The following is a 13,474-nucleotide window of genomic DNA, read 5'->3' on the forward strand; positions in this document are numbered from 1 at the left end:
GGCACAATGTTTTTTTGTTTTTGTTTTTGTTTTTTTGGTTTTTTTTTGAGATGGAGTTTCGCTCTTGTCGCCTAGGCTGGAGTGTAGTGGCGTGATCTTGGCTCACTGCAACCTCCACCTCCCGGGATGAAGTGATTCTCATGCTTCAGCCTCCCAAGTAGCTGGGATTACAGGGGCCTGCCACCACACCCTCGTGTTTTTAGTAGAGATGGGTTTCACCACCTTGGCCCTGCTGGTCTCAAACTTCTGACCTCAGGTGATCTACCCGCCTCAGCTTTCCAAACTGCTAGGATTACAGGTGTGAGCCACCACGCCCAGCCCAGCACAATGCTTTAAAAATAAAAAGTTTTGGCTGGGCGCAGTCACTCACACCTGTAATCCCAGCACTTTGGAAGGCTGAGGCAGGGGATCACCAGGTCAAGAGACCATCCTGGCCAACATGGTGAAACCTCGTCTGTACTAAAAATACAAAAATTAGCCGGGCACGGTGGCGCGTGCCTGTAGTCCCAGCTACTTGAGAGGTTGAGGCAGGAGATTCTCTTGAACCCGGTAGGTGGAGGGTCAGTGAGCCAAGATCGTGCCACTGCACTCTAGCCTGGCGACAGAGCGAGACTCCATCTCAAAAAATAAAAATAATGTTCAGGTGCGGTGACTCATGCCTGTAATCCCAGTACTTTGGGAGGCTGAGGTCGGGAGTTTGAGACCAGTCTAACCAACATGGAAAAACCCTATCTCTACTAAAAATACAAAAGTAGCCGGGCGTGGTGGCGCATGCTTGCTGTCCCAGCTACTCGGGAGGCTGAGGCAGGAGAATCGCTTGAACCCGGAAGGTGGAGGATGGTGGAGGTTATGGTGAGCCGAGATTCCGCCATTGCACTCCAGCCTGGGCAACGAGGGCAAAACTTCATCTCAATAAATAAATAAATAAATAAATAAATAAATAAATAAATAAAAATAAAACCTTTTAAAAGAATGGATGCTATTTTACTGAGGCAGAAGATACTATCTAAATTTCATTGTTCCATTTCTGTCTAGAAGCACTTGAAACAACTTTGTTAACCATGAATGGTTGTTTTTGTTTGTTTTCGCTCTGTCACCCAGGCTGGAGGGCAGTGGCACAGTCTTGGCTCACTGCAACCTCTGCCTGCCAACTTCAAGCGATTCTCCTGCCTCAGCCTCCCGAGTAGCTGTGATTACAGGCATGCGCCACCACACCCGGCTGATTTTTGTATATTTAGTAGAGAAGGGATTTCGCCATGTTGACCAGGCTGGTCTTGAATGCCTGACCTCCAGTGATCCACCCGCCTCAGCCTCCCAGACTCTTGGGATGACAGGCGTGATCCACCACACCCCGCCTAAGAATGATATTTTAAAATGGTGCTACTCAGCCTGAGCAACATAGTGAGACCCTGTCTCTAGAAAAAATTACCAGCCTGGGGGAGCATAGGGAGATCTCATCTCTAAAAATAAAGCCAGGCACAGTGGCTCACGCCTGTAATCCCAGCACTTTCGGAGGCTGAGGCGGGCAGATCACGAGGTCAGGAGATCAAGACCATCTGGCTAACGGGGCAAAACCCCATCTCTACTAAAAATAAAAAATTTAGCTGGGCGTGGTGGTGTGCGCCTGTAGTCCCAGCTACGCAGGAGGCTGAGGCAGGAAAATCACTTGAACCAGGTAGTCAGAGGTTGCAGTGAGCTGAGGTCATGCCACTGCACTCCATCCTGGTGACAGAGCAAGACTCTGTGTCAGGAAAAAAAAAAAAAAAAGAGAGCATGATGACATGCCTGTGGTGGTCCCAGCTACTCAGAAGGCCGAGAGGCAAGAGGATCACTTGAACCCCAGGAGGCTGAGGCTATGGTGAGCCATGATCATGCCATGCACTCCAACCTGGGCGACAGAGTGAGACCCTGTTTCAAAAAAAGAAAAGAAAAAGATTAAAAAGCCAAACGTGGTGATGGCTCACACCTGTAATCCCAGCTACTTGGGAGGCTGAGGTAGGAGGATTGCTTGAACCTGGGAGGTCAGGGATGCAGTGAGCCATGATCATGCCACTGTACTCCAGAGCCTGGAGGACAGAGTTGAGACTCTGTCTCAAAAATAAAAGCAGGCTGGGCACGGTGGCTCAAGCCTATAATCCCAGCACTTTGGGAGGCCGAAACGGGTGGATCACGAGGTCAGGAGATCGAGACCATCCTGGCTAACACGGTGAAACCCCGTCTCTACTAAAAAAATACAAAAAAATAGCCGGGCGAGGTGGTGGGCGCCTGTAGTCCCAGCTACTTGGGAGGCTGAGGCAGGAGAATGGCGTGAACCCGGGAGGCGGAGCTTGCAGTGAGCTGAGATCCGGCCACTGCACTCCAGCCTGGGCGAGAGAGCGAGACTCCGTCTCAAAAAAAAAAAATAAATAAATAAAATAAAAGCAGTGCTACTAAGTGCCTCTACTAAAACTCTTAGCTAAACTAAGAGTTTCTCTTACTAGCTAGACGTTTCTTGACCCCTCACAAAATAAAGACATATTACTAGGATCTAGTGCCTCAGATGGTGAAAAATACAGAAAGGCATATTTAATGTTGTAGTATTGAGGGGAGTACTTCTTAGATACGTGTGTAAATTTGGTCACATATCCATTTGTTGCATGATGAATCAGCCAATCAATACCTGGCGGTATTTATATTAAGGTAAAAAAATAATTTCAACTATAGGTTCTGCCTCAGTGCAGTAAATCAATGTGTTGTCACTTGTAGGATCAACTGGTACACCTTGCAGAAACAGATCTCATCTTATTAAAACTTCTTAAAACCTGAGTTCATAGAATACCCAACCTGCTGATTAACCAAACACTAAAGCCAAAGATCTTCTGTCTCTAAACTTAAATATTTTCATCTTAGAAATGTTTATATACTGTAGTTCATGTCTGTTACCCCAACAAGAGGGCTGTCTCCTCACGTTAGCACATGAGTTTTGTTTAACCTTTGAAAGATTAGTTTTGTTATGGTTTTGTGTGTGTGTGTGTGTTTGAAACAGAGTCTCTCTCTGTTGCCCAGGCTGGAGTGCAGTGGTGCAATCTTAGCTCTCTGTAGCCTCCATCTCCCGGGTTCAAGCAATTCTCATAGCTCAGCCTCTTGAATAGTTGGGATTACAGGCATGTGCCACCACGCTGAACTAATTTTTGTATTTTTAGTAGAGACAGGGTTTCACCATGTTGGCCAGGCTGGTCTCAAACTCCTGACCTCAAATGATCTGGCCACCTCAGCCTCCCAAAGTGCTGGGGTTACAAGCGTGAGCCACCATGCCTGGCCAAGATTAGTTGACTGACGTTTAAGTTTTTGCTTGTGTTAAAGAGTAAACCATTGCTAAGTATATCTCTACCTAGTTTATTCTCTTAAGGAAAAGACCATTGTAATAACAGTATTAATAATTCCGAATAGAGATTTCCAAGTTAGCCTCACATTTGGTACATAAACTGTATAGTTGGAGTTGAGAGTGTCATTAAAAGAAATTGGGGGCAAGGCACAGTGGCTCATGCCTGTAATCTCAGCACTTTGGGAGGCCAAGTTGGGCAGATTGCCTGAGGTCAGGAGTTCAAGACAAGCCTGGCTGACATAGTGAAACCTGGTCTCTACTAAAAATACAAAAATTGGCCGGGCGTGGTGGCACAAGCCTGTAATCCCCGCTGCTTGGGAGGCTGAGGCAGGAAAATCGATTGAACCCAGGAAATGGAGTCTGCAGTGAGCTGAGATCGCACCACTGCACTACAGCCTGAGCAACAGAATGAGACTCCGTCTAAAAAAAAAAAGAACAGAAAAGAAAAGAACAGAACAAAAAGAAATTACAGCAAAGTGTTTCTAAAACAAACAGAATAAATGTGCTTTATTTTCTGTCTGTAGATCTGATAAGATATTGTCTCACCAATAAAGTGCTTTTATATCTTTTTTTTTCTTTCTTTCTTTTTTTTTTTTAGAAACCAGTGTCTCACTCTTGTTCAGCCTAGAGTCCAATGATGCAGTCACGGTTCACTGCAGCCTTGAACTCCTGGGCTCAAGTGATCCTTCTGCCTCAGCCTCCCTAGTAGCTAGGACTACAGGTGCGCATCACTGTGCCTGTCTAATTTTTAATATTGCTTTGTAGAAATAGGGTCTCACTGTGTTGATCAGGCTAGTCTGGAACTCCTGGCCTACAAACAATCCTGCCGTGGCCTCCCAAAAGTACTGAGATTACAGGCGTGAGCCACCATAATTGTATTATGCTTAATTCATGAGAAAAAAATTTAATTTTCTAAGCCACGCACAGTGGCTCATGCCTATAATTACTGTACTTTTAGAGGCTGAGGTGGGAGGATCGCTTGAGGCCAGGAGTTTGGAACCAGCCTGTGCAACGTAGGGAAACTTCATTGCTACCAAAAAAAAAAAATTAGCCAGGATCTGGGTGTGGTGGCTCATGCCAGTAATCCCAGCACTTTAGGAGGCCGAGGCAGGTGGATTGCTTGAGCCCAGGAATTTGAGACCAGCCTAGGCAACATGGTGAAACCCTGTCTCTACAAAAAATACAAAAATTGGCCAAGTGTGGTGGTTCACGCCTGTAATTCCAGCATTTAGGAAGCCAAGGCAGGCAGATCACTTGAAGTCAAGAGTTCGAGACCAGCCAGGCCAACATGGTGAAACCCTGTCTCTACTAAAAATACAAAAATTAGCTGGGCGTGGCGGCACATGCCTGTAATCCCAGCTACTCGGGAGGCTGAGACAGGAGAATTGCTTGAACTCGGGAGGCAGTGGTTGCAGTGAGCCAAGATTGCGCCATTGGACTCCAGCCTGGGCGACAGAGCAAGACTCAAAAATAAAAAGCCGAATGTGGGTGTGGCACACACCTGTGGTCCCGGCTACTCAGGAGGCTGAGGTGGAAGGATTGCTCGAGCATAGCAGGTTGAGGCTACAGTGAGCCGTGATTGTACCACCGCATTCCAGCCTGGGTGACAGAGTGAGACTCCATCTCAAAAAAAAAAAAAGAAAAAATGTAATTTTCTGTCATGAATATGCATAATAATCAAAGCTAATTTTAATATCTACTCAGGTCACTAACTTTATTAGTGAAACAACAGATACTGTTACAAGTCCTATCATAAATGGTGTTCTTTATGCCCTAATGTTTTAAATGAAGTTTTTTGTTGTAAAACTGCATAAATTTCAGTCAGCGGTTTGGCCAAATAGCCAAGTGCAAAAAGTATCTGCAACTTTATGATCTGACCTGTTTGGTTTTCCTCTCATTTTTTCCTAATAGTCTTTATTTTCATGTATGTAAGCATACCATATACCAAATACCTTGTGTTACAACTTACATAAATCTTTTTTTTTTCCCCCCCAGTCTAAAGAACTCCAAATAAAAAAGCAGTTTCAGGATACCTGCAAAATCCAAACCAGACAGTACAAAGCATTAAGAAATCACCTGCTGGAGACTACACCAAAGAGTGAGCACAAAGCTGTTCTGAAACGGCTGAAGGAGGAACAGACCCGGAAATTAGCTATCTTGGCTGAGCAATATGATCACAGCATTAACGAAATGCTCTCCACACAAGCCGTGAGTTTGCTTTTTTTGGGCAAAACAAATTTAGTGCCCCTTTTCTTCCACTACTTGAATGAAATCACAGCAATTAAAGTACTAGTTGAAAATGATAGCTCTCCTGCAGCTTGGGAAATGTGGTGATGGTTCATTTTCTTTCTATTCTCAACATTGCTTGAAAATGTCATGATGCATGAGGTATGTCATGATGCATCAATTTTCTTTTTTTTTTTCTTTTTTTTTTGGTTGAGACAGAGTCTTGCTTTGTCACCCAGACTGGAGTGCAGTGGCCGGATCTCAGCTCACTGCAAGCTCCGCCTCCCGGGTTCACGCCATTCTCCTGCCTCAGCCTCCCGAGTAGCTGGGACTACATACGCCCGCCACCTCGTCCGGCTAGGTTTTTGTATTTTTTAGTAGAGACGGGGTTTTACCGTGTTAGCCAGGATGGTCTCGATCTCCTGACCTTGTGATCCGCTCGTCTCGGCCTCCCAAAGTGCTGGGATTACAGGCTTGAGCCACCGCGCCCGGCCGATGCATCAATTTTCATTTATACATTTAGACAGGAGGTTCTAAATAGGCTCCCTGCCAGCACAGATCCCAACACCTTACTGAGATTGGCATATCAGCTTTGGGAAGCAGTGAGCAAAAGGTATTATTATAATGGGAATAAAAATGGTTGTGTTTGAGTACAAATAGAAAATTTTTTTTTTTTTTTTTTGAGATGGAATTTCACCCTGTCGCCCAGGCTGGATTGCAGTGGTACGATCTCAGCTCACTGCAACCTCTGCCTCCCGGGTTCAAGCGATTCTCCTTCCTTGGCCTCCCGAGGAGCTGGGATTATAGGCGCAAAATATTTTCCATATAAGAGCTTTGTAAACTTTTTTTTAAAGGGCCAGATAAGGCTGGGCACAGCGGTTCACGCCTGTAATCCCAGCACTTCAGGAGGCCTAGGCAGATGAATCACCTGAGGTCAAGAATTCGAGAGCAGCCTGCCCAACATGGTGAAACCCCATCTCTACTAAAAATACAAAACTTAGCCAGGCGCGGTGGTGGGCGCCCATAATCCCAGCGACTCAGGAGGCTGAGGCGGGAAAATCACCTGAACCCGGGGGGCAGAGGTTGCAGTGAGCCAAGATTGCGCCGTTGCACTCAGACTGGGCAATTAAATGAGACTCTGTCTAAAAAAAAAAGAGGGGGGGGCCAGATAAGACTTTTTAGACAGGAGGCAAAACTAAGGCTATTATGTGGGTACTTACATGACCGCTTAAGATGTAACCCTTTCAAAATGAAACATCATTCTTAGCTCATGGGCTGTAAAAGACAAAAGAACAGGCACCTGCCCATACTTTGCTTGTAGACTATGGTTTGCTGGTCTTTGTTCTATAGTTATTTCCACTACAGAGGAAGAGATTCAGAGATCTAAAGAGATTCTAAGTTTTTCTTAAGAAAAATGTGGTTATTCAGGCATCCTCCAAATAGCTTATGATAGCTTTATCTTCATAATACTATTGTTAGTTATTCTGCCTTTCTTTTTCAGAGATGTTTACTCCAAGATAAAAGACAGAATCCATAGGTCATGCATTGATAGCTAACAGTAGGATATATCTGTTTCGTTTTTTTTTCTCTCTCTCTCAGCTGCGTTTGGATGAAGCACAGGAAGCAGAATGCCAGGTTTTGAAGATGCAGCTGCAGCAGGAACTGGAGCTGCTGAATGCATATCAGAGCAAAATCAAGATGCAAGCTGAGGCACAACATGATCGAGAGCTTCGGGAGCTTGAACAGAGGGTCTCCCTCCGGAGGGCACTCTTAGAACAAAAGGTATAAGTAATAGAAGGGAAAATCATTGTTTTCAAATTAGCTTTTGTCAAAAGCGTTTTATAAATATATTTTCATGTTGGCAGGGGTCACATTAGATTTCTTTCACAAAACCACATTTCCTGAATTCTGGTTATGGCAGCAGTTTTTTCTTTAAAATTACTGATGAACCTTATCATTAATGAGCTCCAGAAATCAAGGGAATATAATTAAGTAGTAATTGCTAGAGAAAAGATATGGGTGTGTGAAGACAGTCAGTTGAATTTGAGAGTAGCAGCTCTGAATCCATGTTCCTCACTTCTGTGTTCCTAGCTTGCTCTACCTAAGGAGGTTGGAGAAAGACTTAACTAGTGAAGAAAGAGAGCTGCATTAATTGCCTGAGAGAGCCAGGGACAAAGGATCAGGAATATATACTTTACTTATATGTCCTTGGCCTGGAGCTATACAGATTGGTAGAGGATTATTGAGGGATAGAAGGTAAAATCAGTTCCACACAGGTGAAAAGTCAGGCTGAAAAAATGTTGTTTCTAGATGCACATCTTTTTCTGAATTATTCTTGTCAGATATATTAGAAAATAGAACTAGAATCCCCAAATTTCCATCCTTTGGGATACTAAGGTATGTGTGTGTGTATTAGGGAAAAGGGTGATGGACAAAAGGTTTTGAAAGGTAAAGAGAAGAAAGGCATTTGTTGCAAGAAGTGGAGATTAGGCTGGGCTTAGGCCTCCCAGCACTTTGGAAGCCAAGGCGGGAAGATGGTCTGAGCCTAGGAGTTCGAGACCAGCCTGGGCAACACAGGGAGACTCTATCTCTACAAAAAATTTAAAAAAGTAGCTGAGTGTGGTGGCACGCCCCTGTGGTCCCAGCTACTTGGGAGGCTGAGGCGGGAAGATGGATTGAGCCTAAAAGGTTGAGGCTGCAGTAAGCTATGGCTGCACCACTGCACTCTAACCTGGGCAACAGGGCAAGATCCTGTCTCAAAATAAATGAATAAATAAAACAGTGGTCGATTATCAATTGTATCCAGGATTCAGAGATACATTCCAGAACTCTTGAGTCTTAAATTCCCAACAACTGATGTAGTCTTAGGTCCCTCGGTCATTGCATTTAATACTTACCTAATGATCTTCCTAAAGTTGTCATTGTTTCTGGGCCATAGGCCTGTAGATTTTTCCTCTATTTCCTATAGTTCTTGTGCTAAAAATAGAATGCCTTATTAAAGTAAAAAATATATTTTAAACCAGGTGTTGTGGCTCATGCCTATAATCCCAGCACTTGGGAGGCGGAGGCAAGCAGATCGCTTGAGCTCAGGAATTCAAGACCAGCCTGGGCAACATGGCAAAACCCTGCCTCTACAAAAAATAAAAAAATTGGCCAAGTGTGGTGGCACACTCCTATAGTCCCAGCTACTAGGGAGATTTAGGTGAGAGGATCGCTTGAGTCCGGGAGTTAGAGGCTGCAGTGAGCTGAGATCATGCCACTGCACTCCAGCCTGGGTTACAAAGCGATACCCTGTCTCAAAAAAAAAAAAATCTTAAAAAATATCACCTCAATAAGATATAAGATATTACTATTTCTCTAGCACAGCTGTCTTTATTACTGGCTTCTTTGAGAGGTATTTGCATCTAAATATTAACTCAATTTTATTTCTTATTCAAGATGAGAAAGCTAAGGCCAGGCACAGTGGCTCATGCCTGTAATCCCAGCACTTTGGGAGGCCAAGGGGGCAGATCGCCTGTGGTCAGGAGTTCAAGACCAGCCTGGCCAACATAGTGAAACACCATCTCTACTGAAAATACAAAAATTAGCCGGGTGTGGTGGCAGGCGCCTGTAATCCCATCTACTCGGGAGGCTGAGGCAGGAGAATCCCTTGAATCTGGGAGGCAGAGGTTGCAGTGAGCTGAGATGGCGCCACTGCACTCCAGCCTGGGTGACAGAGCGAGACTCCGTCTCAAAAAATAAGATGAGAGGCCAGGCACAGTGGCTCATGCCTGTAATCCCAGCACTTTGAGAGGCCAAGGCGGGCGGATCACGAGGTCAGGAGATCAAAACCATCCTGGCTAACATGGTGAAACCCTGTGTCTACTAAAAATACAAAAAAATTAGCCAGGCGTGGTGGCGGGCACCTGTAGTCCCAGCTGCTCGGGAGGCTGAGGCAGGAGAATGGCGTGAACCGGGGAGGCGCAGCTTGTAGTGAGCCGAGATAGCACCACTGCACTCCAGCCTGGGCGACAGAGTGAGACTCTGTCTCAAAAAAAGTAAATAAAAATTAGATGAGAAAGATAGAAACATAAATTTTGAAAAATATAGTTTGTTCCATGTGCAAATTTCCTAAATCTGTCTCATTCCAACTTTTTTTTTTTTTTTTTGAGACGTAGTCTCGCTCTGTCACCCAGACTGGCGTGCATTGGCATAATCTCCACTCACTGCAAGCTCCAACCAGGCTTGAGTGCAGTAGCCCGATCTCCGCTCACTGCAAGCTCCGCCTCCCGGGTTTATGCCATTCTCCTGCCTCAGCCTCCCGAGTACCTGGGACCACAGGCGCTCACCACCACACCCAGCTGCTTTTTTTGTATTTTCAGTAGAGACGGGTTTTCACCGTGTTAGTCAGGATGGTTTCGATCTCCTGACCTCGTGACCCACCTGTCTCGACCTTCCAAAGTGCTAGGATTACAGGCGTGAGCCACAGCGCCCGGCGGTCTCATTCAAACTTTTATAGTTAAAATTTAAAGTTTTCTTTTAGGCTTCAGTATTATCACTAAATGAAAAACTCCCTATGGTATTTCAAGAATGGTGTTACAAGAGAAATATCGGCACTATTAAAGTGTGATTGTAATTTTAGCTCCACCTGGTGGTTAACAGTTAAACAGCATTAATTAGCATCTTAGTCTTATTTAATATCCTAACCAAAAACTGCATGTTAATACAAAGCCATTACAATGCAGGCATAAAATCAGTACTCATTGACTCATTGGTGAAGGTACAGTAACACTTTTATACAGTGCTAATACATCTTGGAAAGCAATTTGGAGTTGCATGTATGTATACTTGTTTGGTTTTTTTGTTTGTTTGTTTCAGCAGTCTCTCTGTATTGCCCAGGCTGGAGTCCAGTGGTACAATCTCAGCTCACTGCATTCTCCATTTCCCAGGCTCAAGCAGTCCTCCCACCTCAGCCTCACAACTACAGGCATGCACCACCATGACCACTAATTTTTTTTTTTTTTGGAGGGGGCAAGGGTAGAAATGGGGTTTCTCCATGTTGCCCAGGCTGGTCTCGAACTCCTAGGCTCAAGCAATCTTCCCACCTCGGCCTCCCAAAGTGCTAGGATTGCAGGCCTGAGCCACTGCGCCTGGCCTGGAGTTGTATATTTAGCCTTGTAAATGTTAAGTGTTTAAAACTTTGAGGAAAAGAAATCCAAATTACAGAAAGAAAGGAAAAGAAATCCAAATTACAGAAAAAAACACTGCATAAGTGTTAATTATAACAACTTTATAATAGTTTAAAACAACCTATTTAAAATGGAGAAATGGCTGGGTGCTGTGGCTCATGCCTGTAATCCCTGCACTTTGGGAGGCTGAGGCAGGTGGATCACGAGGTCAGAAGTTCAAAACCAGCCTGGCCAAAATGGTGAAACCCCATCTCTACTAAAAATACAAAAATTAGCTGGTCATGGCCCAGCTACTCAGGAGGCTGAGGCAGGGGAATCGCTTGAACCTGGGAGGCAGAGGTTTCAGTAAGCTGAGATCACGCCACTGCACTCCAGCCTGGCAACAGAGCAAGACTCCGTCTGAAAAAAAAAAAGTAAATATGGCCAAGCCAAACAATAAAATCTTACTCAGTCATTTAAATGATGTCTGCATAAACAGTACTAATAAGGAAAAATGTTTGTGATTAACAAAATTTTAAAAGACAAATCCTACTTGAAGTAATGTTAGTAGTGGCTATGTTAATGTGATAGGTTGATTTTTTTCTCTGTTTCTTTTTTAAATATGGTTTTATTCATTTCATAATGGAAAAATGCATACAATTAGTATTTAAAAGAGTAAAAGAACAAAGGATGGTACATCTATAGTGCTTCAAGGTGTTACTTGGTTTTTATGGCTAATATTTTGCCTTTCAAGCGAAGTATGTGACTGCAAGGCAGGCTGGGGTCAATTAGCAATCACTAAGACCCTGTACCCTCTCTACAAAAACTTTGTAAAATCCTAGAAGCTGTAATTTTTGCACTTTATGCTTGCCGGTTGTACATACAGATGAGGAGATATCTGAAAATAAATAGAAATGGAACTGGAGTGAATGTTAGTTGATTCTAGGTGAAAAATCATTCTGTTTGAAGATTGTTGTAAGTCTCCAAGTGAACCAAAAATTGTTCATTTAGGTTGAGACACAAACAAAATGAGCCTCACATGTACATGAAGTCTTGTTTCAATATTTGTCATCCTTCATTTACATTAAATTTTTAGATAACAACACAACTATAAATGTTAAATTATATGTGAAATATATATATATGAAAAGTAGTAGTATTTCCAGAGTATAAATGACCTTGTTTTATCATCTCATTTACTTTTCTCTCAAGATTTCTCTTAGTATTAACATCATGGTTAGTAATGTTTTTAAGTAAGAATTAAAATTTGGGGGTAGGTGCAGTGGCTTATGCTGTAATCCTAGCACTTTGGAAGGCCAAGGGGAGCGGATCACTTGGTGCTCAGGAGTTTGAGACCAGCCTTGGCAACATGGCGAAACCCCACCTCTACAGAAAAAAAAAAAAACACAAAAATTAGTTGGGTGTAGTGGTGTGCACCTGTCAGCTCCTCTGGAGGCTGGGGTGTGGAGGATTGCTTGAACCTTTGAGGTAGAGGTTGCAGTGAGCCAAGATTGCACCACTGCACTCCAGCCTGGGCGACAGACCAGACCCTGTCTCAAAAAACAACAAACAAACATATTTTTGCATAGGAAACAAATAAAAAATTGCAGAAGAGGCCGGATCACTTGAGATCAGGGGTTTGAGAGCAGCCTAGGCAACATGGTGAAACTTCTCTACCAAAAATACAAAAAATTAGCCGGGTGTGGTGGTGCATGCCTGTTTTTTTTCTTTTGTTTTGTTTTTTGTTTTTTTGAGACAGAGTTTCACTCTTGTTGCCCAGGCTGGAGTGTAATGGCATTATCTTAGATCACTGCAACCTCCGGCTCCCGGGTTCAAGCGATTCTCCTGCTTCAGCCTCCCGAGTAGCTGGGATTACAGGCATGCGCCACCACGCCCGTCTAATCGTGTATTTTTACTAGAAATGGGGTTTCTCCATGTTGGTCAGGCTAGTCTCGAACTCCCAACCTCAGGTGATCTGCCCACCTCAGCCTCCCAAAGTGCTGGGATTACAGGCGTGAGCCACCACGCCCAGCCAATTTTTTTATTTTTAGTAGAAATACCCAGTTACCCAGGAGGGTAAGGTGGGAGGATTGCCTGAGCCTGGGAGGTGGAGGTTGCAGCGAGCCAAGATCGTGCCACTGGACTCCAGCCGGGGTGACAGAGCAAGACCCTGTCTCAAAAAAAAGCAAAAATTGCAGTAGAATGTGGCAAGATATAATAACATTTCATAAGGTACAGCATAAATACAAAAGTATAGGAGTGATTTACTCTATAGGGGAGGGAAAGTGGGGCAAAGAAATCTCAGGGAGATGGAATAAAGAGTGCTTTCTGAAGGAAGAATAGGTTAACCAGGAACACAAGGAATGTGTAAAGGCGTGGAGAAATGATAAAATAAGAAATATTTGCGAGAAATTACAAACAGGCCAGGATGGACTGGAGTAAGAAGAGTTTGAAAATTGTTATTCTAAAACATGTTATTAAAAAGGCATTAGAGAGGCATTTTATATGAAGGTTGAAGGAGGACTTAAACATGGATTATTTTTCTCAGGGAAAGATACCAAATGTCTGTATGTCTGTACCATCTTCTTTGAGACTTATTTGCTCCACTTTTCCTCCCCTATAGAGCAAAAAAAAGTTCGATACTTTTTTTTTTTTTTTTTTTTTGAGACTAAGTCTCACTCTGTTCCCCAGGCTGGAGTGCAGTAGCCCAATCTTGGCTCACTGCAACCTTCACCTC

The 13,474-nt window shown here is 43.8% G+C and overlaps 1 protein-coding gene across 5 annotated transcripts in view; it reads left to right on the forward strand.

Moving 5' to 3' along the window:
• TAOK1 (TAO kinase 1) overlaps window positions 1–13,474 on the forward strand; it is a 167,021-nt gene that overhangs the window by 147,277 nt on the left and 6,270 nt on the right. For all 5 annotated transcript variants that reach the window (XM_045375199.3, XM_045375198.3, XM_074018926.1 and 2 more), the window contains 2 exons: window positions 5,360–5,572; window positions 7,190–7,372. In XM_045375199.3, coding sequence (XP_045231134.1) covers window positions 5,360–5,572; window positions 7,190–7,372 — 396 coding nt within the window. The remainder of the gene's footprint in view (window positions 1–5,359; window positions 5,573–7,189; window positions 7,373–13,474) is intronic.

The sequence above is a fragment of the Macaca fascicularis genome, chromosome 16, assembly GCF_037993035.2.
Source record: "Macaca fascicularis isolate 582-1 chromosome 16, T2T-MFA8v1.1".
Lineage (NCBI taxonomy): Eukaryota > Metazoa > Chordata > Mammalia > Primates > Cercopithecidae > Macaca > Macaca fascicularis.